Raw genomic sequence first — 27699 nt, 5'->3', positions numbered from 1 at the left:
GCGAAGTGTTTGGGGTTCCCCTCACACAACCGCCTGGCTTCAACACTCCAGTTTCCTCTGCCTGCACTGTCCTCTCCTGCTGCTTCCCTGGTTAATTCCCACTGGTCCCTACAATCCCTACTTGGCTCAGCTCAGGGGCCACCTCCACCAGGAAGCCTTCCTTCTCTGCCCCAGATTGTCTCTGCTCACCTGGTCCATGTCCCTGGTCACCTGTGGATGACGCCGTCCTAACGTCACTGTGAATGACCTCTGGCACGCGGGGGCCGCAGCATGGGATCATGGAGAAGGCTCAGGGTTTGAAATAAGGACTCTAGTTTCTCTCAAGCCCTCCGCTCCTTCCTGCTATGTGACTTAGGCAAGTCACTGCCCATCTCTGAGCCTCAGTCTCCTCATCTGTGAGAAAGGCATCTAACCGGGATTCCCGGCCCTGCTTGCAATTCTGGCCTCTACCTCTAACTTGCTGTGTGGCCTTGGGCAAGCCCTGTCCCTGGGCCCAGCCTCAGTTTTCCTTTTCTGTGAAATGGGGCTGCTCACAAAAACTCAAGAGTACTGAGGTTCCAACAAGCCAAAACTTGTGAGAAGCCTTTATAAACCTCAGAGCCCTACACGGATGGTCGAAGAATCTATTTCAACAAGCCCCGCAGAGACGTGTGGGAGGGAGCTGGTGGCTGTTCTCACCGTTCTCCTGCCTCCCAGCCCTCCTGAAGTCTAGAGATCAAAGGTGACAGAGGCCTGTTGGCATGGAGGCCAGGCTCGGCAGGGCCTGCTCCCTGGCCCCCTGCCCACCTCCCACCCACCCCCACTCCCACGGTTCCACGATGTGTGTGCCTTGGGCGAGAAGGTCCATTTAAGGGCTCAGGGTGCGCTCCCCACCCCCCACTTCCAACCCACAGGGCCTCTCTCCGGTCCCGCGGCTCCCCCAGAGACTCAAAACCAAGATGAGTTTGAATCATCTGCAACTTTATTCCAGAGCAGAAATAAGTCATTTCCTAGCAATAAATATAAAAAAAATAATAATAAATTAAGTTTCGAAAAAAAAATACCGAACAAAAACAAAATCAGTAACACTGACAGACTAGTGAATGTCTAAAGGGGAGGGAGACCGGATGGACCCGCCCCCAGCCTGGGAATGTGTTGACACAGGCCACCGTCTGCCCCCCCAGGCCCTGGCCGGGCCCCCTGCCACACACACACATACTTCCCACAAAGTACAAAATAGATATTTAAAAAAAAACCTCAACACAACCAAGCATCCTGCGAGGGTCCCGGAGGAGCAAGATTTGGCCCGCTGGGGCTGAGGACAGGGCCTGGGGGGCTGAGGAAGGCACCAGAGAGACCGGGGAGCTACTTTGGGTCTTGCCCAGCTGAGTTTGCTGGCTGTCCTCTCTTCTCCTTGGGCGGTGGGGCCGGAGGTACCCTGTTCACGTGGCCACAGGCCAACCCCTCCACCTCCCGAGACGGTGAAAGGGAGATCCATTTGGAAATGTCCTGTGTTGTTTGTCCAAATGCTTTGGCGGGGCTCCTGCCCCAGGGGATGCCGGGAACATGGCAGCGCCTGCTAAGTGCTTGGCAGTCTGTCCTTTGTAGACGAAGAGGCCCCCAGCCTGGGGTCCCTGAGCATCTCCCCAGTTTAGGCCTAGCTGTTGTCCAAGACCTCCCCCCCAGCAGAGGCCTCAGGGTGCCATCAATAAGGAATAGCTAGAAATAAATAAGGTCCCTGGTGGCCCAGCACAGAGCTGGCAGGAGGGCTACTCTGTTTCTTCAAGTATTCTTGGCCAAGGGGGTTCGCGGCCTGCCGGGGCTCAGATGGGGATCCCCACTGTGTTCACCTGGTCCTTGAGTCCCAGCAGGCTGTAGGCGATGCGTTTCTGGTGGCCGGGCAGCCGCACCCCAATCCTCTTGATGTCGCTGTCGGGGAGGGAGAGAGGGAGTTAGGGGCTGGCTGGGGAGAGGTGAGGGAGAGGGTGGGGGTTGGGAGGGTGGGCAGAGGCTCGACGCCAGGATCCACACCCTGAAGGCTTGCTAACATTGACAAAGTTCAGAAAGTGGTGAAAGCACCCACTCTGTGAGAAGTTCTCCCCTCCCCCATGCAATCTGCACCACTATCGGTGAAGCAGGTGCTCTTTTCACCGCCATTTTCGCAGAGCTGAACACTGGAGGCTCAGAGAGGTAAAGCGACTTGCCCAAAGTCACACAGCCAGGAGGTGGAGGAGCTGGAAATCGAAGGAGCTGTGAACAAATGTCTCCTCTCCCCCAGCCTGGGTCTGCCCTCACTGTCCCCAGCTAAGGCCTCCTCCCCAGGGCAGCACGGACGCCATCACCGGGTGCAGGGGAGCGGAGGCAGGGACCCTCTAGGGCTGCTGCTCACAGCTCTTCCCAGCCCCCACTTTAGTCCACTCCTATTCCCTCCGAGTGCCTACTGCTGACAACCGAGGAAGAACTCAGGAAACACTCTGCACGGGGACCTCAAGGGTTAAAGTTCTGTCTGCAGGCTGCTAAGGAGAGGAGCCTGAAGTCCCCAGTCAGGTGACCAGGTCACCCGAGGCAGGTGTTCTCCCTTTAGGATCCTCAATTTCCTCACCTGTGAAATGGGACGAGTACCTAACTGGAGGGCGGGAGACCCCCCGGAAACGGGTGGCAGAGGGGGACGGCGGCCTCGGTGCCAGATGGGGAGATGTGCCCAGGAGCCCACAGCCCTCTCCTGCCTCCTCTCCGTGCCCCACCCCATCCCCTTGTAAAAGCACTTATGCTCCCAGGAGCCCTGGAGCAGGACGTTTACTGCTCACTCTGGGACTTTTCTCCTCCACCACCCTCACCCACCAGCCCAAACCCATGAAAACACCCAGGTTTTTATGGGCCGTCTCCTGGCTATAAATGAGACTAATTATACGGTAGGAGCTCCTGTTTGCAATTCCGGAGACATGACTTTCCCACAGGCTCTGGGAGCCCTCAGAGAGGTGCTGGGCAGGGAAGGGCAGCCCCGGGTGCGTGGGGAGGGTGGCTCAGGGACCCCCAGGAGGGGCTGGCTGCCCCCGCCACGGCAGGAAGGCCAGACATCAGACACCGGGGAGAACTTCCTAACCCACCCCTGCGAGCCATTCTAACCGAGACAGCTGGGCCTGCTGAAAGAGCTGTTTCCCCCACACCTGCAGGTCTCCAAGTGTGGCTCCCAGGGAAACACTCGGACCCTTGGGGAAGGAGGCACTTCCCGAAAAGGCAGGATCCTGGACCCAAGTACAGACTCATTGACCTTGAAGTTCTGAAGGTGGGGCAGGGAGTCTGCATCTTATCGGGTCCCAAAGACCCTGGTGTCTGACTTAAGAACCAATGGGTTAAGTGAATGCCAGGAGGGTAACAGCAGAGACCTAGTCCCCTGGACTCCAGGATAGGCCTGGCACACAGTAGGTCCTCAGGATGTATCTGCTGAATGACTGATGGCTGCTTTAGTGAACATGGGGCCACCGCCCAGGCTGCCTTGGGCCCCTCTCCCAGACTGGTGTAGTTAATCCCATGGTGGGAGCCAAGATTGCTCCCGAGGCCCATCGAGGAAGCAAAACCCCTGGGCTGGGAGGCAAGAAGCCCAATTCTAGTCCTGGACTTCATCAAAGCCTTGGGCAGGTCCTATCCTGTTACTCGGCCTCAGTTTCTGCATATCTAAAATGGGAAGCTTTGCTCAGATGCTCTTGGGCCATGTACCCCAGCTCCAGTCTTTTTCACACACAAGAGACCCTGACACCTTCCATGCCACATCTGCTTACCACAGAGGCACACAAGATGAGTCACGGACTGTCCCAAGACTGCTCCTGCCCCAGCCTCAGTTTCCCTCTTACCACTCCCAGACACACGACCGAGGCTATGTTTTTCCTGAGCACTCTCAATGCTGGCCCTGGTTCTGGGGAATTCAAAGGAGCACCTGCTGTGTACTGGCCCTGGGCACAAGCAGTGAGAGAGGGCTCCTAGAGCCTCCCGCATCAATGATTCATTCCCTCGGCAAACAGGGCATGAGGACCAAGTCTATGCTGAGGGCACGCGGCAACCATAAGCCCCATTGGCCTGGGCTCCCCTCCCAGAAAGCTGTATCGCATTCCCCCAGACACTGGACGGAGCCTCTTACTAGACCAGGCATTTTCCTGGGCTACAATATCTACCGCTTCCTTAGCTCCCCAAAAGACACACAGAACCACCAGTCTAGCTGGAAACTCTAGCAACTCCAAAACAACAAGGTGAATGCTCAATCCGAGAAAAGGTGGCAAGGAGCCGGCCCCTGGGGAGGGACGGGAGTGGGGGTGGGGGGAGCACTGAAGCCTAAACCTTGACCTGACCCCATCAGGGAAAGTGCCAAGTTCTGAGACCAACTCCTTGCCTCCCACTGGGACTCAGGGCGTGTGTAGACACAGCCTTCGGGGTAAAAAAAAAAAAAGTGCTCTAAGATTCCCCATTCATTTCACTTATTTGAAATAAAGAAGGAGGCAGTGGTGGTGAGTCACGCAGGCCGCAGCTCCGAGCGCCACCGAGCTCCGAGCTGGTAGGAGGTGGAAGGAGTGTGGAATGACTTCCTGCCTTTATTCAGGCCTTTCAAAACACAGTGCACATGCACACACACACAGCCTCCATCCATCCAAGACAGCCCTGTCCCTGCTCGTGGGAAAGGAATTGGCCGAGGAGCACCCCGGGCTATTTCGGGAAGCTTCTAAGAACATGTGTTTCCTGTAAGCCCTTCTCCTTGCCCTCTGCTCTGCTCACCCACAAGAGTAGCTGTGCTGTCCCCAGTGGGAGCCCCTGGAGGGGCCAAGGGGCTGTTCCAGGTTCCCAGGCAAAAGGAGGGGGTGCAGGAACCCTGGCCTTTGCCCACTGGCTGCGGGCTGAGAGCAAGGGGGTCGAGGAGAGGAGGAGAGTGACACGGGTTAAGCCCCTACTGTGTACCGGGCATGTCCCCTGCACTCACCTATCCACTCTGCACAGCAGGGAACCAGGGACCAAGGCCCAAAGTTGGAACCTAATCTGATCACGGTCTCCTGCTAGGACATGGCAGACGTGGGGCTTGAAGCTAAGCACAACGGCAGAGCTCGAGCCCGGGACCCTGCTGCTGGCTGGAGACAGAAGATATCCTGGGATCCATCTCCCTCTGGCTCACTCTGTCCCTGTCTGACTCCCCGTCCCCTGGGAGGAGATACAGCCCAGTCTAAGAAGCTCTGACCGGCAATCACCAGCCAGCTGAGTAGTCTTCCGAGGCCCTGGAGAATGTTCTTGCTCTCAGGCCCAGATCCTAGAACTTCTGTAACCCAGAACTGTGGGAGGCCTGGGTGGACCCTTCCATGCGATTCCCAAAACCTCCCAGCCCCAGGGCCCATTCCGGCCCTGACCTTGGACCCTAAACAAGCTGGGCTTTGGGGACTTAACACTATTTTTAGAGGCACCAAAGGCTAAGGGGATCGTGTCTTCTCCCACCAGGGATGGGAAGAGGTGTCCTTGCCAAGGCCATGCCGGGAAAGGTCCCTGACATTGGAGGGGAGAGCAGAACTCCCACAGGGCAGCCTGACAACCATGTGGGGAGAGGTCCCTGGGAGGGGAGGGGTTATGGCACTCTCTCCTAGGCAATAGCCACGAAGTCCAAGGGCTCTGCCCACTTCTCTTCAGCATCCCGGAGAGGCATGCAGCCCCTAAACGGCTGTGTGACTTTAGGCAGGTAACGTACTCTCTGGGCCTCAGTTTCTCCACTAATGACCTCTGTGGTCCCTGATCTCTGGGCCCTCACTGACCAGCGCTAGAACCCTACTGGGCCCCTAGTGGCCATGGGACCCTGAGCAAGTCACTGCACTTCTCCATCCCATCCCCCGGTGGGGAGATGGACGAGCCCCAACGGCCAAATTTTCCCAAGGCCTGATTCACAGTGCTTGGGCACACAGCTGGCACACAGTCAGCCCACGACCAACATTGCTCTGATTATGACAGTAACTATATTTTCCCATTCTGGAAAAAAGACGCAGGAACAGCGGGGAGCCAGGCCGGAGTGCCCAGAATTCCTGGCGGCTGGTCTAGCTCTGCCCTTCCTGGGAAAGCCGTCTGCCCCCCAACGGGAAAGGAGAACGAAGGGGGAAGAGGGGCGTGGTGGGCAGGTGGGGAGAAGGCAGGGCCGGACTCACTCATTGGTCATCTGCACCACCTTCTCGATGGCCGTGTAGCCCGCCGCCAGGAAGTGCTCTGTGTACTGCTGCATCTTGATGGACTCAAGCCACTCGGACACCGTGCGGAAGGGCACCCCCTCGGAGCCACTGGTGCTGGGAAGCCGGATGGACACCCTGAAACGGGGGTCATCACTAGCAGGTGAGTGGCTGTGGCATGGGGCCCCCCACGCTGCTCCCTAACCTGGGTGATTCTCCCAACCGCCCTGGGCCTCAGTTTCCTAATCTGGACAACAGAGAAGCCCAGTCAGGTAGGGTTCAGGGCAACATGCTGGCATGTTGTAAGCACTGGGTGTTTACAGCTCCTGCTGGGCCCCTCCCCAAGCCCCTGCCAACACCAGCACCAATAACCACAAAATAACAAAATGTTCGGATTCAGGTTCCTGGAGGCACAGCCCCAGCCTGGCCAGCTGCCAGCACATAAAATACTTAATCGCCCCGTCTCAGCTTCCTCATCAACAAAAGGCAGGTAATTATAGAACCCATCTCATCGGTCGTCCGAATGAGTTAAAACATGTTCGGCACTGAGCGCAGGGCCCGACGCATTTCCCATATATGTCAACTGCTTCTCTTAGTCTCATCCGAGCCCCCTTACAGGGTAAGAGCCCACGCGGAAGTCCTGAGCCCCCAGCCCCCAGCCCTGGCCGGCCACTACACAGAAGCGGCTCCGGGGTAGAGCTGGGGGCGGCCACCAAGCCCAGGGGCTATGGCACGAACCGGGGGTCAAAGTCAGCCAGGGTCTTGAGGGAGTCGGGAGCCCGGATGAGCTTGTCGAGGATGCTGACGATGTCCGCGAACTTGGGGCGGCGGGCGCGTTCCTGCTGCCAGCACTGCATCATGAGCTGATAGATGGCGGAGGGGCAGTCCATGGGCGTGGGCAGCCGGAAGCCGTCGTTGATGGCTTTCATCACCTGGAGAGGCCGGAGGGTCAGCAGCGCCCCAAGCGGCTGCCAAAGCCCCGCCAGCTCCCTGGGGAGGCCCGCACGGGCAGCTGGGCACAGGAGAGAAGAGGAGCCCCAGACACAGAGGGGACGAGCACTCTTTCTGGAGCCCCACACGCAAGCGTCAGAGACACAGAAGGCGGATGCTGAGGAGGCTGTCTCCGGAGTTCCACAGAGGCAGGGGCTCCTGACCCTGCTCCCTCCGGGGCACCCCGGGGCAGCAGCCACCCTGTGTGCCCTGCAGCCAGCCTCCCTCCAGCCTCGGGACATCTACACCAGCCGCTCCCTCCAGCAAGCGCCCTCTTCCCGCTCCGTGCCTTCCCCCTGCTCCCGCAAGGCTCCTCAGTCTCCGGCCCGGCGAGCAAGCTCACACACACGAATGTGTCTACCCCACGCACGCACACAGGCACACGCAGGTGTGTGCACACAGGAAGGCACCCGCCCTCCCCAGTACCCGTGTCCCTTCACCGACCGGAAGCAGGGACCGGCTCCGCAGCCCCGCACAAGGCCTGGCTCATAGCAGACCCCCGATAAACACGGACTGGATGTACCAGAGGAAAATGAGCCCCCAAAACTCTTCTCTGCCCGGCTGCTGGGGTGCGGAAAGGAGCCGAGGGCTCCAGTTCAGGCCAGGGGAGAGCCGGGCAGGGCCGGGCAGGTCACGGGGGCTTACCTCATGGTTCGACAGCTCCCAGTAAGGCCGCTCGCCGTAGGTCATCACCTCCCACATGACGATGCCGTAGCTCCACACGTCGCTGGCGGAGGTGAACTTGCGGTAGGAAATGGCCTCCGGGGCCGTCCAGCGGATCGGAATCTTGCCACCCTGCAGGGGACCCCAGCCCTGTCACCGCTGGCCCTCTGGCCAGCACCCCCTTGTCCGTGCGGCCTGGGGGTATTCCCGCCCGCAGAGCCCACACCCAGGGGGCACAGGTGAGGGCACCTGGGGCAGCGTGGAGGCCGCTTCACCCCCCGCAGCCACAGCCGCCCGAGATCTTACGCTGGTGGTGTAGGTGGCCTCGGGGTCGTCCTCCAGCACTCGGGACAGGCCGAAGTCGGACACCTTGCAGACCAGGTTGCTGTTGACCAGGATGTTACGGGCGGCCAGGTCGCGGTGGACGTAGTTCATGTTGGCCAGGTACTTCATGCCGGCCGCGATGCCCCGCAGCATGCCCACCAGCTGCAGCACGCTGAACTCGCCGTCCTTCTCCTGCGGAGCACAGGCCCTCAGCCAGCGCCCCCCACCGCCGGCCCTGAACCCCCCAGCGCACCCCGGGCAGCCCCAGGCCCCCACCAGCTCCGACCCACAGCCTCACCCGAAGGAACTTGTCCAAGGCCCCGTTCTCCATGTACTCAGTGATGATCATCATGGGCTTGTCTGCAGAGGGGGGCACAGGTGTGAGGGGAGGGGACGGCCAGAGGTGTAGACGGGGTGGGGAGGGCACAGCTATGGACGGAGCCCCTGTCTGGTGGCCTGAGTGTGCAACCCCTCTTCACCCCCACTCTGGGTGGGCAGATCCTGCGGGGGGAACGGGGGTCTCCCACATCCCCCCACCCTGGTCCCCTCCCCAACCCTGGGGCCAGTGCTCACATTTGGAGACGACGCCCTCCAGGCGGATTATGTTGTGGTGGCTGAACTGGCCCATGATGCTGGCCTCGCTGAGGAAGTCCACCCGCTGCTTCTCTGTATAGCCGGCTTTCAGCGTCTTGATGGCCACGGGCACCTCCTTCTTCCCCGACGCCTTTAGCGTCCCCTTATACACCTCCCCAAACTCTCCTGTGGGAACACAAGGAGGGAGGAGCGCCCCGTCAGCCTGGCCATTGGCCATCGGGCGCTCCCAACTGGTCCCAGGCCCCTCCGTGGGGCGCCAGGCTCACCTGCCCCAATGACCTTCTGCCTCGTGACACAGGAGGGATGGATTTCGGTGGTGAACTTGAGCACCGCCTGGTTGGGGTCCTCGTACGTGTGGGGGTCCACGTAGGTCTTTAAGGGCTTCAGTTGTTCTGCAGTAGAAAAAGAGAGGCAGGGGCACAGTTTGGTGAGGGGTCCGTGGGAGGGGTCCCCCAAGAGGAAGAGAAGATGATCACTGAGTTTCCAGCTCGGCCCCTCTGAGCTGCTAAAGGAAGCCCCAGGCCCTGCCCACCGAGCCCTGGGGTGCCCCCTCAGCTGTCCCATCTCCACCACAGAGCTGGGGGGGCCTGTAGGACCAGTGGGGCAGGGTGCGGGCGGGCCCAGGAGGCCACTGCATCTCACCTGACTTGGAGAAGTAAACATCCTCTGAGGACTGGCGGGTCCGCAGGCTCCTCCGCCTAAGAGAACCCCCCAGGGAAACAAACACACAGGGCAGGTCAGTGACTTGCTGTGGCCACAAGCCTCCTGATGCCCCCACCCCCCAGTCCTCAGCGGGGGCTTGGTGTGCTGGGCACTCCGCTCAGCAGGCAGAGGGTGCAGGAAGGCAGTGGGAGAGGCAGGGAGGAAATGAGCAAGCAGGACTCCCTCCTTGGGAGTCAACGCCCCGTAATGGCCCCGTAAGTGGCCATAATGAGGGCTTTCCTCATTAGAGCTCCCAGAGCTTCCTGCCCGCGTGACCAGAGGAAGTGTGGACACACCGTTACTAACGAAAGCAAAGACGATGACTGCCATGTCCATGTCCCGAGCCCCCCCCCCGCCCCCCACGGCGTGCCAGGCGCTGTGCTGGGCACCTGACAGCTCATTGCATCTTCCCAGGTCCCCGGGAGGCAGGGATTAGATTTGCCATCAGCCCCAATTTCCAGACAGGAAACCGAGATTCCCGCCCCTCTGAGTCCCACCTCAGCCCTTGGGGAACCCAGGTGTGGGATCTGACAGACCTGCGATGGATGAAGAAGCCGATTCCCGCCAGCACCAGAAGCAAGACCACGCCAACGGCCACACCGCCAATCACCGCCATGTTGCCAGATCCTTCCGTGGCTGTCAGGGGAGAACAGCTCATCAGCTGGGAGCCCCCCGTACTCCAAATCATGGCAATGCCCCCTCTACACCCAAGGGCCACTTTAGGGACATGTGCTGGATGCCTTTACTCGTGACGGTTCATGAGAATATTTATTCCCATTTCACAGATGATAAATGACAAGTCTTCCCTAGGGAATATGGCAGGAACCGCCAGATGTGTGGGACTCTTTCCACGACACAGGATTTGAACTGGGTCTGCCAATGCTGGACCCCATGTCCTTCCTTCTCAACACTGTCCTTTATGCATGTCCCTGGGTCCTCCCTCCCCCCCCAGACTCGGAGCTGATCCCCGCCAGGCTCTCCTAGGCCCTGGCTGACCAGGAGGGGGGGCATTTCTAAGTTCTTTGACTCACTTCCTCCTCCCACACGTCCCAGCTGTCCTGTTCCAGGGCCCTGGCCCGCCTCACGCCCGGCTGCCCAACTCACACAACGTCTGGAACTCATGAACCTTGCTGCCGGCTCCCTGCCCCTCCTGCGTCAGCGCCTGCACCTGGACCAGGTAGATGGTGTCCGGAGCCAGGTCATCCAGGGTCACGGAGAAGCCCTCGGTGCGGCGCACATTGTAGCTGTTGGAGTCCCCCTGTGGGTGAGAGCGGGGTGGGCGGCATCAGCTTGGCCCACCGGAGACCACCCCCAGCTCAGCCTAGCAAAGCAGGTCGGTCACTCATGTTAGCAGACTCGATGCTCTTTTTTTTTTTTTAAGATTTTATTTACTTATATATATATTTTAAAGATTTTATCTATAGTGGCGCCTGGTTGGCTCAGTCATTAAGCCTCTGCCTTCGGCTCAGATCAAGATCCCAGGGTCCTGGGATCAAGCCCCTCATCGGGCTCGCTGCGCCACGGGAGGCCTGTTTCTCTCTCTCCTGCTTCCCCCGCCTGTGTTCCCTCTCTCGCTGTCTCTCTCTGTCAAATAAATAAATAAGATCTTTTAAAAATGTATTTTATTTATTTATTTGAGAGAGGGCATGAGCACAAGCACAGGGAGGGACAGAGGGAGAAAAAGACTCCCCACTGAGCGTGAGCCCAACGCAACGTGGGCTCGATCCCATAATCCTGAGACCGTGACCTGAGCTGAAACCGAGAGTCGGACGCTCAACCGACTGAGCCACCAGGGCGCCCCTTGACGCTCTTCTTACCGTGGAGGAAACGGAGGCTCAGAGAAAGGAAGTGAGTCGCTCAAGGTTCCAGCCAGCAAAGGCATGACCCAAGGCGCGAACCCAGGTGTGTCTGATCGCCTGACTCGTCCCCCCAACCCTGACTATCTCTTCTGGGGACTCCAGAACACTGCGTCTTCTCTGCCACCACTCTCTGCTGTGCTGGCCTAGGAGAGGGGACTCTCGGAAGACCCCAGACCTCGGTGTCCTCATCAGCAGAATGAGGTAAGCCATCTACCTGACCAGTCTGTTCCCCTGCTTCCAGCCTGGCCAGGGTCTGCCCTCACCCCGGAGTTACCTTCTTGCGGTAGGTGACCTCGTACTTCCACACGCGGCTCTGCTGTGGCGGGGGGATGCTCCAGGACACGCTCAGCGAGGTGGTGCTGCGGCCCTCCAGCTTCACCTTGGGGGGCTCTGGGCAGGACAGCGGATGGGGGAGGGGTGTGAGGAGCCACGGCGGGGGCAGCTGTGGGGCGTGTGGGTGAGCGCCCCTAGACCCGGCCCCATCCACAGCCCGGGCTCTCCAGATCCCAAGCTGGGATTCCTCCAGCTCCGGCGCACAGAGCCGCAGGCCCGGGGCCCCGCGGGCTGGCCCATCTGGGGCACCCTCTGAGTATTCATGAGTGCGTATGTAATAAAACCCAAGTAACAGCTGACTCTGTCGGGGACCGGTACTGTCCTAGGAGCCTTCTACACGGTAATTTTCTGAATCCTCTGGAGAGCCCTATCACGACTCCCATTTTACAGGCGAGGAAATTAAGAGAGGCCACGGAGCTCAGAGGTAACCCCACGGCCTAAGGCTTTTAACCACAGGCTGCTGCCTCCCTCCGGACACAGCCAAGCCCTGGGCGGCCGTCCCGCTGATGCCTGGCCCTCACCTGTCTGATTGATGCTGACGCTGGCGGTGCGGAAGCTACGGCTGGCCACCAGGCCCGAGACCCCATTGCGGGCCTCCACCGCGAAGGTGTAGTTCATGTGCGGCTCAAGGTCACTGACGGTCACGCTGGTGCGGGTCAGCGCGTGCGGCGGCTCCGAGTACCGCACGCTGGCCTCGCAGGGCCCGCACTCGCCCGACTCGGGCCAGCACTGCTCGCAGGTGACGCTATAGATGAGGTCGTCCCGGCCCCCACTGTCCTGGGGGGGCGTCCAGCGCAGCTCCACTTTGGCGCCCATGCCCACGGCCGTGAGGTAGTGCGGGGCAGAGGGCGGGCCTGCGTGGAGGGCAGAGGCCAGAGTTCAGAGCCGGGTAGCCTGGGTGTATCGAGCAGCACGCCACGTTCCCCCCACACCTCCCCTCGGACGCCCTCGCTGACCCACGGCGAGACTCACGAGTGCAGGGCATGGACGGCAGGTCCTGCGGGGCCCGGAAGTAGCCTTCCTCACACTCACAGAAGGTGGCGCCCTCAGGGGCCATCACCGTGTGCACGGGGCACTCCAAACAGGGGCTCTCGGACGCCTCGGACTTGAAGAATCCAGGCGAGCAGGCTGGCGGACACAGGGATGGACATCAGTTCAACCACGTCCCACCCAAAGTGACTGTTCTGGTGGGACCTTGTCGTGGGACCCCACGCAGGCTGCTAAACCTCTCTGGGCCTGTTTTCTCATTGCAACCAGGTTGTGATGACAAAGTGCATGGCAAGCACCCAGAGCTGGGCACCCAGGAAGTGCTTCACCCCGTGCTCCAAACCTCTGCACACGCGCCACTGGCCCCCACCAGGGCCATGCACGAGCCTGGCGCTCCAGGCTCCATCTCACCCCAGGACCCCACCTCGCACCTGCCTCGTCCCCTTTAATCCCTGCAGAGCAGCCCGAGGGGTCCCCACTTCGGCTTCCAGCCGCCCAGGGCAGGAACTGCACCTTCACCGCGGGCCTTTGTTGACCGAATGGTCACCACAGCCTCAGCCCAGCAGCCAGGCACGCCCACTCAGGATGACACCCCTGCGGGTGTCCCCTTCACCCCACGACCCGGCTGCCTTCCCGTTCCGGGGCTGGGCCACCAGGAAGCAGGCCAGGCCAGGCCCCCAGCATCTTCTGTGGAGCTGCTCCCAGGACCGAGTCATTTCCGCCACTCACAAGGGCAGCCAGGAAGCGGCTTTTCCTCCCCCAGTGGAAGGTCCTGTCCTGGCCGGACCAGGCCAGCTAGGGGCTCAGGCACCTGACTCCAGAGGCTTCTTCCTCCCACCACCCTATCCTGCCTCTGCCCCAAGCCCCTTCCTGGCTTTGCAGGCAGGAAGCTGCCCAGACACGGGGCCACGGTGCAGGGCTGCTCAGGGCTTGGGCAGCAGCTGAATGGCCAGAGTGGGGGGTGGGATCACCCTAGGGACCTCTTCTGTAACCCCATCACTACTGTACCCGCCTCCACCTTATTCTTGGACAGCGTCCTGAGACACCTCAGGATATCACTCTGCGGCATGGACCCTGAGATGAGCCAAAGCCCCTGAGCTCAGGGAGTGGGAGCGCATGACTATGTCTGCCATAAAGGGGTAGGTGAGAGCTAAGGAGGGTTGAGGAATCAGAGCGGGGTATTTCAGCTGGGGCTTAGAGGCTGCGTAGGAGTTCGGCAGGGCAGAAATGTTGGAAGGGGGAGGTAAGAAACAGCAAGACTTACACAGAAAGTATCAGTGGCCTTCTGGCCATAAACGGGGGGAGCAGGAGCCAAAAAGTCCGAGAGGATTCCAAGGACCAGACCATACGAGGCCTTTAATGCCCAGCCAGGGAGCCAGGACTTTATCCAGGGCCAATGAGAGCCATTGGAGGACTGAAGGTTTGAGGCAGAGCCAAATGGCAGTTAGATCCACGCTGTCGAGAAAATTCTTGGACAAAGTCTCCCTCTTTGTCCAGTTCTCTATGTGAGCAGAGGTGGGGAGCAGGACTGAGAGTCAGGGGACAGGACTCCAAGGACACCTCGGCAGCCGCTCTCGCCCACCGTGAGTGAGCAGCCTGTCCCACCACGTGCCGCCGCCGGCTCAGAACCGCAGCAGAGGCCCTGAGGGCGCTCACCCAGGACGGAGGGGGCCTGGGACCCACTCCTGCTCTGTGCAGTGACATAAACAGTGACCGCTGCTGATGAGGGACCTACGATGTGCAGCTCCCGGACCACGCACCTGACATTCGTTCAGTCCTCACAACAAGCTCGTCAGACGAGGACACGGTATCATTCATTCCACTTCAGAGGGGAGGAACCCAATGCCCAGAGAGGCAAGGCCACTTATCCAAGGTCAACAAGCTCAGGACACAAAACCAAAACCTAAACCCAGGACGCCTGACTCTGAGCCCCTCTCCTCCCACATGCACCTCGCTTTGGAGCAGAGAGAAACCAATGTTCTGATACGAGCCGGAAGAGACAGGAGAGGAGTCCTTTAAAGTCCTTTAAAGCCCCACTTTAACAGCCCAAAGATCCCAAGACTAATTTCAGAGCAGCAGGGGGGGCGGGGGGGGGTGGCACCTCCCAGCGTAGGTCTAACACGGCAGGTTCACAGGCTATGCGAAGAAACGGTAGAATCAACCCCACAGCACTGGCTGAGGAACATACCTCCTGCTGTCCTGCAGCAACCCACGTGTATTTCTTTAAGATTTTAATCTTAAGTAACCTCTGTCCTGATGTGGGGCTTGAACTCACAACCCCGAGATCTAGAGTCGCCTGCCCCACCGACTGAGCCAGCCAGGCGCCCTTCCCCTGTAGTCTGCATTCCTCTTTATGTATCTGTCACAATACAAAAATAGCTCTCTCCCCCCCAGATCTTCAAGTAAAAATGAGACTCCAGAGAGCTGGGCCATTTTACCTTGGGATTTCAACTCCCCCGAGGACCCTGACTTGGCCCTAGAGGGGCGGGCCTGTGTATACCCCAGGTAAGGACTGACTCCAGCTGTCCAGGCCCAGTGGAGTTGGGGCGCTTGGGGGGATCCCCCAGAATCACCCTCCAGCCCAGGCTGGGGAGGGGACCTCAAGCCCCCACGGCTCGGGCTTGGTTCTAAAGGAAGGCATTAGCCAGGGGCGCCTGGGTGGCTCAGTCATTAAGGGTCTGCCTTCAGCTCATGTTAGGATCGCGGGGTCCTGGGATCAAGCCCCACATGGGGCTCCCTGCTTAGCAGAGAGCCTGCTTCTCCTTCGTGCTCTCTCTCTGTGTTCTCAAATAAATAAATAAAAATCTTAAAAAAAAAAAAAAAGGCGTTAGCCACCTGCAGCCCCCCACAAAGCCGTGCCCCCCACGTGGCCAGCCCCCGAGTCCTACGCCAAGAGGAGGAAGGTGGGGTGGGGGAAGAGTCAGGTTCCATGCTTTGGACCCAGAGCCCGGGGGTGGCCTGACTACTGCCGGCAGGAAAGAGGGAATTTGGAGAGATTTCCGCTGCGGATATGCCAGATAATACAGCGGACAGGCCCCATCAACAGGCATGTGCTTGCCTGACGAGAAGGCGCTGCCCCCTCCTCCAGCGGCACAACCACGAGGGGCTGTCCCCGGGGCCCCAGCGCTCGGGGGCCTCGGAGTTCACGGTGAGGACACCAGCAAGCCCCTGCATCTTTCTGACCTTGCCGGGCTGGATCTGCTGGCATTCTGGGCACACGTCGGGTGCTCATACACACCCAAACCCACCCACGAGCACAAAATACCCACGGTTCCCTAGCCGACCGGGGGACTCCTATGCAGCCTTCAATGCCCTGCTTGAGCTCTTCTCCACGGCCCTCCCGGACTGCCCAATTTCTGGCCCTCTTCTGCCCCCAGGGGGCATCTGTTACTCAACCTTATGTTTACCAAATAGAAACGGAGCACTTCCTACGTGTCTGGCATCATCTGGGATCTGATGGTGAGGCAGATAACACCCATTTCTGCTTCGGGGAAGTTCACAGCCCGGCTTTCAGGCTCCCTTTGAAATGACTCCTGCTCCTAGGAGAGCCTTCTGCGAGACCGGCAGCAGGCACGGGGCCCCGTCTTTCTGGGGCCCATGGCTCAGCACAGGGTCGGGCACGCAGTCGGGGTGCAGCTACCGTCTGTCGGCTTGGTGGAGGGACAGGTGAGCAACTGAATGAGTGAGTGAATGAATGAATGAATGAATGAACGTGTGAGTCAACGGCTAAACCTAGGACGTGCAGATTAAACATTCGCCCCAGGAGCGAGTAGTGTCACAGCGTCCTGGGAGACCCTGCGGGGACAGCACCCCAGGACGTCCCCCGCCCAGCACCAGAGCCTGGCCTCCGCGCACCTGTGGACAGCTTCTCCGGCTCCAGGTTGCCTGGCGGGCCTGGGCTACACTGAGCAGGGGAACTGGGCCACAGTGGCTGCACCCAGAGCTGCACCCCGGTTTTTCCAGTTCCCGATGCCCGCCCCTCAGGTGGCAGCGTGGAGTGACTTAGGGACATACGCCCTCTGGAGTGACGCAAATCTCACCCTTGGTGGAGCCCCTCCCCCCAGGTCCAGCCACCTCCCCAACTGGTAGTGGCGAGGTCACAGGGTCAAGAGGTCACAGTGGCCATTCACCTGGGGCCAGTCACCTCCCCAGGCCATGAAGGCAGAGCGTGGACTTTGTCTTGTGCCCTGACAGGCAGCCAATGGTGACCCAGAAGTCACCGACCCTGCCCATGAAGGGAACTGCTCGCTCCGACCTGGTGGCTTCTCTCCTTCTCCCCACACCTCCCCCACCCCACCCCTTGGGCCCCAGCAGCCCCATGTGGGGATGTCCCCATGGCCCAACCGCCCCCTTCACACACACCCCGGAGAACTATCTTCAGGCACATTCCTCCCCTGAGCCTGAGATAAGCACAGCCCCCCACCACCCCCACCAGCCTCCACCTCCTGCTGTCTCCCCACCACCAGCCTTTTATCTTCTGTTTGCTTTCCCTGCCTCCTTCCTTCCGTTCTGGGGACCCATTTACCTCCGGAGAGGGCGGGAGGGGCCACCCCATGGAGCTGCCAGCCCGGTGCGAGCTGAGGGTGGGACAGGTAGGGCGCAGAGGTGGGGGCTGCCATCCATGACTCCCACCCCAGTGGGCCAGAGGAAACCACAGAAATGAGGCCCGGAAAGGGACGTGCCCAAGACTCAACAGCTCACAGAGCCCCCAGCCCGGGGCTCAGTCACATCCTGATGGAGTGGGGCTTCGGGCAACAGCTCCCCACACAGCCTGGGGCCAACCCGCCCCGGGACCACCTTGACCGGAGCTGTCCCCTGCCCAGGGAGAGCCTCCCCTTCAGCTATGGACCCTGGGCTGGGCCTGGGCCACTCAGGATGCCAGTACTAGGACCCTGCTCCTCGTCCCGTGTGGCGAGGTCACCCAGTCAGCTGCTTACCAGGGCAATCCAGGTTCTCAGGCTTTGGGTGAAAGTCACAGGAGGCAGATTCTGATCACGAAGTCGGCCAGGGTCCAACCCCCACCCCCCAACTTTGACAGGCAGGCTGAATGAGACCCAGAGGGGACTTGCCAAGGGCACACAACTTATGAGGAGGACAAACGCCAGGGGCAGTGAGCTGGGGACCATACGCCCCCCCCCCTTCCTGGTCACTGGTCACCGTTTCCTCTCTCTGGGCCTCAGATTCCTCATCCATAAAATAGAGCCAACGTCCTCATCCTTTCTGGGTTTATGAAGACTGAAGGAAACCGCATGAAATGCTCAGCCTGGTGCCTGGACCGGGTGGGTTGTCCCCATGAACCGGGGGACAGAAATTAGAGAGGAGACATCCCCAGGGGGCTGGGGCCCCTTGAAGGAGCAGGAGCCTCCAAAGATGGAATTCCCCACAGTGCCCACCTCCAGCTCCGGCCTCCCAGCTGCTGGGCTGAGCCTTTGACCAGAGCCGCTGGCCACCTGCTCACCTGGCCGACAGTGCCCACGGCTGCGGCACCAGGCAGGGCCCCAGCAGCTCAGTGGCCGATGCCAACACAGGAAGCAGAGACAAAGCCACCCCAGGGGAGAGGACAGTCAGCCTGAGCTACTCCACTGTCCCCCCCGCCCCCCCCCAGCAGGCCCAGAGTGAAGGTGGCTCATTCCTGACATAGCTCCAAGAGCTCTCCGGGCAGGGTGCCCACCTGTCCGATCGCAGCACCTGGGAGGTGCCTCCCTTCTGTTGTCCATTTAACTCTTTCCTGAATGCCAAGGTTCCTGGGGAAAGAGCCCTGAAAAGCAGTGAGCTCTGAAGATGACCCGGACCAGGTGCTCGGTGACCTCAGGGAATCCACACCCCTTTCCGGGCACGATTTGTCATCAGTAAAAGCCCCAGTGGGAGAATCTGGCTCCACGACCCTGTGGAGGGTCAGGCGGGGAGGGCTGGCCCTGCACCTGCCTCCACTTCTCCCACTGTGTGCTCAGTAACGGCCCCCGACCATCCACCCTCCCACACCAGGACCTGCCATCCGGGGGCTGCACAGCGAGCTCGTGCTCTGTCCGCTAGCCAGGAGCTGAGTCAGGGATTCCAAAGGAACTGGTCATTTCCCGCCCCATTTCCTGACCCATCCTCCGGCCTGGGCGCCGCTGCATCGCCCGGATTCAAATCCCACTGTGACCACACATCGCTGTGTGACTTCAGGCGAGTCTCTCCACCTCTCTGAGCCTCTGTCTCCTGTCTGTGAAGTGCCATGAGGACAGGTGGGCCCGATTCAGCAAGCCTGCCAAGAAAGTGCTCACCTGGCTCCCGCCTGCCCGTGGAGGGCATCTGTCTGCAGGAGCTCCTGTTATCATCTCCACTGGCCCCATGGTCGTGGGGGTGGGGGTTGCTGCTGCAAACGCCTGCAGGGATCGGAGCAGCCCGGCTGGGGCTTCCCAGCCATACCAACAGCCCCTAAGAACCACGCTGAGGGATCTCAAGGAGGAAAAAGTAGGGCAACAGGTGGCTGGGTCCACTAGGAAAGTTAAAGATTTTGCTCTTGGAAACCAGTCCTCCCAATCTGGGGCCTACGCAGCTAGCTCTTCACCAGCAAAGCGTGCCAGAACCCTGACCCCCCTCCACCTCTAGGGGAAGGAAGCCTGCCCCCCCTTACTGGAGAGAGTCTCCCCCCTCCAACCCTCCCAACCCCAACGTCCACTTATCTCTGCAGGGCCTGAATCACCAGCCTGTGGAAAGTTTTCAGCTGCCCCTCACCCCCCACCCCTGCATTCTTGTGTGAGGATGTCATGTGGGAGGAGTCTGCTCAACCCACTGGGCTGCCTTGGCTCCCCCCACCCCACAGTCATTGTCTGAAACTGGGAGTGTGCACCGGAGGTCACCTAAAGCAGGGGCCGCCTCGGGAAGAGAGACTCGGCACAGGGGAGCTGGAAGGACAATGGGGGAGCTGGAAGGGCCGCGGCAGGGACTACACCGCAGGCCTACTAGGGAACTTCTCATCCAGGGGTTCACAGACTGTGTTAAGCAAGGTTCTGAGGATTTGTTTGAGGAGGCAAACGGAGCCTAACAGAAAAAGCTTTGGGCTCCTCCAACATTTGAACCTACTTCGTCTGTCACACGATCTATAGCTAAAAAACAAGCAGAAAGCCTTCTCATTTTAGGCCAGAGATGAAGAGAGAATCACCCAAGATCACCTAGTGGGTACAGGCAACTGCAAAGACTGAACCCCAGCTTCTCAACACCCCGCTGATCTCAGCAAAGAAATTCCCAGAGAGCGCGGATGAGCTGGCCTTCCAACGGCTGGCCTGCATTCCACAAATGCCCTGCCCCACAGCCATTTCTAGAAAAAGCCACCCATTGAAAAAATCCACATTGCTGTAGAGATTTCCGCTGTCACCGGCCCCGGCCGTGCCAAGTCACAGCCTCCCTATGCGAGCTCCCTAATGCCCAGGCCCCATTCCCAGACACAGTCCCGGAGAATCGGGCCCCCCTCTGGCTTCTATCTGTCATCCACAGAAGATTCATCAGGAGAACCTGGGTCATGGCCCTGGGGAAGGTCAGGCACGGAGGGCAGACTCTGCACCTGCCTTCCACTTTGACCTCAATGGAGACACTTTTCCAAAGTTTGCCAGGTGAGTCGTGTGCAGCTGGGGGGGGGAGCGTGTGAATCCTGGGTCCAGTTCCCTCACCACCACGCACCAAAGAGCAGCCTGAGACCCAGAGAAGTTAAGTGACTTGCCTTAGGTCACGCGGTGAGCTAACAGAGATGGAACGAGCTCTGGGGACAGGACCATGCATCCACGGCGTTGGTATATAGCTGATACTGAAGTTATATTTGTGGAATGAATCAAAAATAACAAGCACACTTAAAAGCACTTACGTGTCAAGCACTGAGCTAAGCACTCCATGGGCATTAGGTCATTTGATTATCATAACAACCCTACGAGATGGGCCCTGTGTTCCTCTCCGTTTTACAGAGGTGGCAACCAGACACAGAGAGGTTAAGAAACTGGCCGAAAGTCACACAGCTGAACGCGGAGCTGAGATTTGAACCCAGGCATTTTTGCCCTAGAATCCTTGCTCATAACCTCCACGGCACACGGTTTTTCTATTTATTCCTTCTCAGTGAATGACTGAACCCACCCGTAAATAAGGAAACTAAAATCTGGGATGGCTCTGGGAGTCCCACTCACAGAATCACCCCATGTCAGAGCGGGGGCGACCTTCCCAGGGTCCCCACTCAGCCAGAGCCAACATTAGAACCCAGAAGCCCAGCCTCTCTGCCTCTGCCCCAGCACTCCCTTCCCCCGCCAGCCCCTCACGGCCACTCACCCTGGCAGGCATCCTCCACTTTCTCGTAGCCGGCCTCGCACAGGCACTGACCGATGGGCACCAGCCACTCGCCGTCCACCGCGCAGTGCATGCGGGGCTCTTCGCCCCCCGGCGGCACCACCGCGTGCTCCACGCATGTGCCGGCCACCGTGGCCAGGGAGGGTGCGTCGGAGCCCGCGATGGTCTCGGGGAAGCGGGCCAGGCCCTGCAGCAGCTCGGGGCACTTCTTGTAGTAGACGCGGACAGAGAGCAGGGCCACGCAGGCGCCAATGTCCTGGAAGGCCAGGTAGAAGCCCTTGCGGGTGAGCGGCCCCACGGAGCGCTCCTCCACGTTCAGCTTCACGTGGCGCGCCTCAAAGTCGCTGCTGACCGTGATCTCGTCGGGCGCGATGGTGTCGATCTTGGTGAACTGGCGCTTCTGGAAGTTGGTGCCGTAGTCCACGTCCGACTCGGCGTAGTAGAGGTTGAAGGTCTCCTTACAGGAGCTGGCGCCCCCGGGGAAGCTGTTGCAGTCCCGCACTGTGAACTTGAGCTCGATGAAGATCCTCTCGGCCTCGCCGCGGTACACCCAGTTGGTGCGGAGCCAGTTGTCCTGGTCACCGGCCACCACGTTGCACACAGAGTACATGTAGATGGGCATGTCGTCCATGATGTTCTGCATCAGGTCCCACTGTGCGCGGGGCGGGGCGGGGGGGGGGGGGACACAGGTGAGTGTGGGCATGTGCCCAGGGAGAAACTGAGGCCCAGAGGCAATGCCCAGGTAGCAAGTAGGCATCAGGACGACACTTAACAGTTTTTAAATCTTTGCTTTGGAACAGGTCATCCTCAGAACATGAGCTCCGTCTCCTCTGGGAAGACTTGAGCCAAGTACCCCCCTCTGGCTCCCAGAATCTCCACACCCCCTTTATCACAGCACTTTGCACATCTGTGCTGATACCTACATCTGTCCCACACTAGATTCTGAGCTCACTGGGGCAAGGACTGCATCAGATTCATTTACTGTATCCCCAGGGCCTGCATGAACAGAGTAGGTGCTCAGGAAAGCACCTGTTGAATGAACAAGTGAATGACTGAATGAATGAATGAATGAATGAATGAAAGCAGAGGAGCTAGGGAAAGAAGCCTGGGCTACATCACAGGACATTGGCCAAGGTCTCACTCCAACGTCCTTGAGCCTCAGTTTTTGTCTCCTACCCTGTAAAATGAGTGTTGGATTAGGTGATCTGTGTTTCTTCCCAGCTGGACATTCTAGGATCCTGGAAATCTACAGAGCTGTATCTCAGGCCTGCAGGGGGCTAAGGTGACCAGGGGCAAGCACATGACTCACACAGATCTGGCCAGTAATGGAAACTGCCCCAAGTAGTCCCCTGGAAACGTACTTCTCCCTGGCTCAGGGCCCCAGGACAAACTCAGCAAGGGCCCATTATACAGAGAGAAAAACTGAGACCCAGAGAGCATCGGTATCTTCCCCAAGATCACACAAAGCCAGGAAAAGGATCTCAGGGTCTTGCCCACCAGTCCCGGTGACAGTCGGGCAGGGAAGGGGGGCAGCTCTTGGGTGGGGATGAGGCAAAACAAATTCAGCCCCTAGCAGGAAGGGGAAGTAACAGCTGGGGGAGAAGGGAGAGGGGCCCAGCAGGAAAGAACTGGATCCGGTTTCCTGGGGCTATGGGGACCTGGGAGCCACTGTTCCCTGTCTCTCCCTTACCCCTCACCTTCTGGGCTGGGACTTTGAAGACAGAAAGCCTTTAACCCCTTCCTCCCAAGAGGTAGATGGAGGAAACTAGAGGGGGTTCCTCTGAGCATTGGCCCGCTGGACATCCAAGGGTCCCTGCTCAGCCGGGGCTTCCAGCTGTCTCTCCAGCCCTTTCTGCCTCTCTCTTCCCCACCTTCCAACCCCCAGCTCCTTGCCCCAGACTCAGCCTGGTGTGGGAAGCAGGAGCTTGATCTAGGACTGAGCTGTTGGATTTAGGCTGGCCCCACCTTCCCTGGGCTTCAGTTTCCCTATCCCCATGCCCCCGCTTGACCTTGAAGCCTTACCCCTTTGCCATACGGGTGCGTGAGCCAGCCGAGTTCCCCTTTCGCTGCGGCAAAGTCCAACAGTACAACTGGAAGAGACAGGAGGGAGGGCCTGTGAGCTTGGGGGGCGTGTCCAGGACCCAGGTCCAGTGGGAAAGGTGAGAGTCCCCCCGGAGCCCCAAGAGGCCTTGATGGCTTCCTCAGCTGTCACAGAGAGAGCCCACTATATGGGGTCACTATATCCCAGAGACCAGGGACCCAGGCAAGGGAGGGGACCCAATCAAAGCCATGTGACAGGCTTGGGGAGGACTAGGGCCCCCGTTTCCCAGGCCACAGCTCCAGCCACGCCAGCCCCTCTCTGGGTCAGCCCCCAGCTGGGTAGTGCAAGACAGAGCTCAGCCCAGCAGGGGACAGCAGCTGGGCAGAGAGCTGGGGCGGGCAGGGCTGGTAAGTGACACCACGCCTGCCCCGTCTGCTTCCGGAAACAAAGCCCCTCGGCAGCACTTCACATGCATGTGGGGCTCGGGAGCTCTCGTGTCTGCCCCTGCCACATCCCCGCCCCCAGCATGAGACACCCCCACCCCACCCAAGCCAAGAAGCACATGTATGTACATACATGTCTCGTGGCATTCCGAGAGGGCTGTTAACAGGTGGGAACAGCTCCAGGGGAGGAGGGGGGACGATGAGTGGGGGGCTTCTGGAAACTGATCTCCCCACCACAAAAGCCACAGAGCAGGCAGGATGAAGCTCTGAACCCACAGGGCCTCCAGGAGGGGCCCAAAGATACACACAGCTGGCGGGGTCCCGTCCCTGGGAAAGTCGCTCCCACTTCCCTGTGCCTCACACCCTGGCTATGGCCCTGCCGGTGGAGCCTGGGGGACCAGAGATGGAAACCTTTAGAGGGGACTTCCAGGTCCAGAGGGAGGAGAGAGGCATCTGGAACCTGATGGAGGGACACACTGCCAGCGGCCTCCCGAAATCCAGCCCTGCCCTTGGGCAGCTCCCATCAGTCCACCCCTGGCTCTTTTCCAGGCTCAGTGGCTACAGGCAAGACCCAAGACCCTGGGTAAGTCAAGTCCAGGTCGCTGCCAATAGGCGCCACCCTCCCTAGAGAGAGAGGACACTGGGGGAGCTCAGGCAGGGAACCTAGACAATGTCTCGTTACCCCCCCCACCCCCCGCCATCAAGAGGGTAAGACCCTGGTGCGGGGGAACCAAGCACTCACTTTCTTGGACCCTGGAGCATGAGGAATCCGGCCTCAAGAAGCGGCATTCCTCAGGCCTAGGATTTGGAAGAATAACTCTAAGGGCAGAACCGGAGCAGGCAGGGGGCAGAGATGGGCCCGGTTTACGGGTGAGGCTGGAGTGACCGGCTAGAGAGAGGAGTCTTAGAAATCCCTCCTGGGGTCAGGATGGCCTCCTCCCCTGGGCTGAAGGCCCCCAGGCCTGATGTGAGAGGCATTCCCAGCCGCTGCTGACCTGGGCCAAATCTCTCTAGGAAGGGCCCTGCAGCCCAGACCGGAAGGAGGAAATCCGATGTGGCACCTGTCCCAAGGCTATGGGGATAGGGGAGGGTGGTTGGAGCGGGTGGGGTAGGGGCACAGATTTGTTCGGGCATGCCCGGGGCCCAGGCTTGGAAAACTCACTCACCCCACTAGCAAATGGAATGTTCTGGCTACAAAGGAAGGAATCTGGGGGTTCCTGGCTCCGGCTGGGTGGGAGGAAGGAAAATGGTGAATGCCCCCCAAAAGTTCTGTACATCCCTTCCTCCCAGACTAGTAGAAGCTGCAGACTGTGCCCCTGAGGGAGGGGGCCCAGGGCTCCCAGCCTCTGAAGGGTTAACCTGGCCCAGAGGGACCCCACCACCCCTGCCAGAGCACATTCCCCTTCCAGCCCTTGGCCTGGCTCTAGAAGTATCACGGGGCTCAATCTGAGAAGAAAAGAAGCCTTCACACAGGAAGGAGGCTCCCCAGGGGGCTTCCAGCCACAGCCCCCTCCCTGTAAATTCCCTAGAACCGATCACCAGGAACGGAGCCCAGCCTGGTCCGGGGCCCTCTCCCTGAGCTCTTCCAGGGACAGAGGGCTCCGGTTCCCTGGAAAGGGTGGGGGGCCTGGGAGCCCCTTGGCTCACCGATAAGCCCTGGCTAGGCAGGCTCATCCAGGAGCCCTCGATCCCTCTCACCACCCCCGGGAAACCTTCCTCCCTGACTCTCTGCCTTCGGTTCCATCACGAATGTCAAATGGCTTTCTTCACTCAAACACAGCACTACCTGGGGTCACCTCCCTTCTCCCCACATCCCACTTAGCCGAAACCAGCTAATTCCTAAAGAAAAGGGGGGACTATAGGGGCTCTGCAGGGGGAAAGGGAACAGAGGGCAAACGGGGCTCTTACAGAACCACCCGGCCAAGGACTCCCCAGCCCCCTTGCCGTCAGCCACCTCATCGGCACCACAGCACCCCTGCCCAGCTATACTGTTTCCCAGGAAAATCGCCCCCAAACCACAATGCCAGGGGACCTGGGCTCCAGCAGCTCTAGACGCCAGCCTCTCGGATCTGACCCTCTGAGCAGAGGGCCCTGGCTGGCAAGGGCTTAGCTTGGGTCTCCCTCAGTTTCCTCATCTGCAAAAAGAGGACAGATTCAGTGGCTGCTGAGAATCCATCTGGGTCCATCTGGGTCTCCAAATACATTCTCGCTCCTCTACCCACAGGGAGGAAGCAAGAAAGGAGAAGGAAAGTGAGCAGCAGATTATATTAAGGGTGGAAGGGGTCTGTGTGTCCTACTCTCTGCCCACACACACACACCTCCCATCTACTCCCAGGCAGATCCACCACATTGGGCCCGAAAAGCAAAGAACAGAACCCACCAGCAGCTGCCAGCTGGGCCAACACCCCCCACCCTACCACCACCACCACCTCCACCGGCATATCTAGGGAGTTGTTCACGGGGACTCTTGGAGCCGAAGCAAAAATGTTCCCCCACCCCAGGACTCTCCAATACACACCCTTTTCCTCCCTAATCCCATGGGGGGGGTGGCTAGTGGGCTAGGATGGGGAGGGCACAATGGGGGCACAAGGACGGGGCAGCTACAGGCTTCCAGGCTGGCGACCAGAGCTGCGCACGGCCACTCAGCAGCTCAGTAGTGTGGGTCCTGCCTAATCCCCTCACCCCCAGGACAGCCTTCCAGAAAAGCCTGTAGTGATTCCAGCTGTCTCTCCCCTTCTCTCCAGGCACAGTCCCCCAGGAAGGGGGAGGACCAAAAGCCCGTGGGGTAGGGAAGGGGTTGAGTATTGGAGATGGCAGCAATCCCTGCCGCCCACTCCTGCAAGTTGGGACCAAGAGCCCTGACCCATCCAGGAACTGGGACAGGATGCGCCCCCCACCTCCACCTCCAAGAGTTCCAACTCTGTCCTCTTTTGCTCCCAACCTGGAAAAGCAAAACCTCCCACCCCTTTTTGGGAGGCAGATAAAGAAAGCAAGCTCAAGGAAACTTCTCACTCGCCGGGTTTCCTCTGCACTTCCCCCTGCTGGAGCCTGCGGAAGCCTCGCTCTGCCCAGGCCGACGGGGAAAGCCTACTCTCACTGTTGGAAACCGAAGCCGGCTTCGGCCGGTGTAGGACAGGAAGGTCCTCGGCCAAGGGCAGGAGCCCCCGCTCGCTCTGCGACCCTAGCCGAGGGGCAACGCCCCCAGTCACACACCTGCCCCGCCCAGGGCAAAGTCTGCCGGCCCCTCACCCCGCGCCGCTCCGGGAGCGCTGGGGCGGGGGTGGGTGATTCAGTCCCCCACCCCCGGATGCCCGGACTCCCTGGTGGCCCTGGGGTGACGGCTCCACACCTTGAAAGACCGCGCCCCCACCTGCCGCATTTCCTCGTTCTGAGTCACCCCTAGCTCAGGACGCTTGACTTTGGGACTTTCTGTCCGCACTCGCGGCCCCGAACCTGACCCCCGAGCCTGGGAATGCGGGTTGGGAAGACAGGGAGGCTCTGCGTGGGCAGGTTGGCCCGAAACTCCCCCCATACTCTCTTGCCCGACTGGAGGCAAAGGGAGGCGTGGAGAAAATCCCAGGGCGCAGGGGCTTCCGCTGGGGGCTCCCTGCCTGCCGAAGATACCCCTCCCCAAAGTCGAGGGGCCTCCACAGGGATGCTTCTGCGCAAAATCGGGGCAAGCGGGTTAGGGAAGACAGGTCACCGAGAGGCTGAATTCGCAGAAAGCTCCTCAGACCCCCCGTTCTCCAAGGGACACCCGCGCCCCCATCGGGACGCGTTCCTGAAGCCGACAGCGGGACTGCGACCGCGTGGCCGGCGCCACCGCCCGTTCCCAACCGCCTCCGAGCCCCGCGCTCCCGGCCGCCACCCCTTGGTCCCCGGAGGCCCCCTAACCCTGGGTCAGGGGGTCCCAGATTCGTCGCGAAGGCGGCGCGCGCGCGCCCTCCCGACCCCAGCACGACGGGGCTGGAGGCGCCAGGTCGGTCTCCAAAGTTGCGCGCGTCGCCCCGCGGGGCTCCGAGAGGCTCGGAGTGCCGGGGTCGCGCCGCCCGGGCTGCGGCGGGCCGGGGCGGCCCCGCGCGCACACTCACCTTCCTTGCCCTGCGCCGCGGCGGCCGCGGCCAGCAAACAGCCCCACAGCAGGGCCAGGCAGGCGCGGGGCTCCACACGCTCCATGCCGCCCCCTCGCTCCCGGCCGGGTCCTTGGCGCCCTAGTCCCGCACGCCCGCACGCCCGCACGCCCGCACGCCCGCCTCGCTGCCCGCTCCCGCCCGCGGCCCGCGCGCAAC

The 27699-nt window shown here is 60.3% G+C and overlaps 1 protein-coding gene across 1 annotated transcript; it reads right to left on the bottom strand.

The window, feature by feature from the left end:
- Positions 1–939: 939 nt before the first annotated feature.
- On the bottom strand, positions 940–27699 carry EPHA2 (EPH receptor A2). Its single transcript, XM_080800840.1, has 17 exons — positions 27502–27699; positions 22949–23016; positions 20909–21578; positions 12599–12754; positions 12148–12480; positions 11568–11683; positions 10539–10692; positions 9971–10070; positions 9375–9430; positions 8999–9124; positions 8712–8897; positions 8437–8498; positions 8121–8330; positions 7797–7946; positions 6900–7093; positions 6144–6299; positions 940–1908 (listed from the first exon to the last, which is right to left on the bottom strand). The coding sequence occupies exons 1-17, from the start codon at positions 27584–27586 to the stop codon at positions 1803–1805; spliced, it is 2928 nt and encodes a 975-aa protein (XP_080656966.1). The 5' UTR covers positions 27587–27699; the 3' UTR covers positions 940–1802.

Source organism: Martes martes (assembly GCF_963455335.1).
Source record: "Martes martes genome assembly, chromosome: 4".
NCBI lineage: Eukaryota > Metazoa > Chordata > Mammalia > Carnivora > Mustelidae > Martes > Martes martes.
The sequence above is the reverse complement of the archived record's forward strand: the minus strand, read 5'-3'. Positions and strand labels throughout refer to the sequence as shown.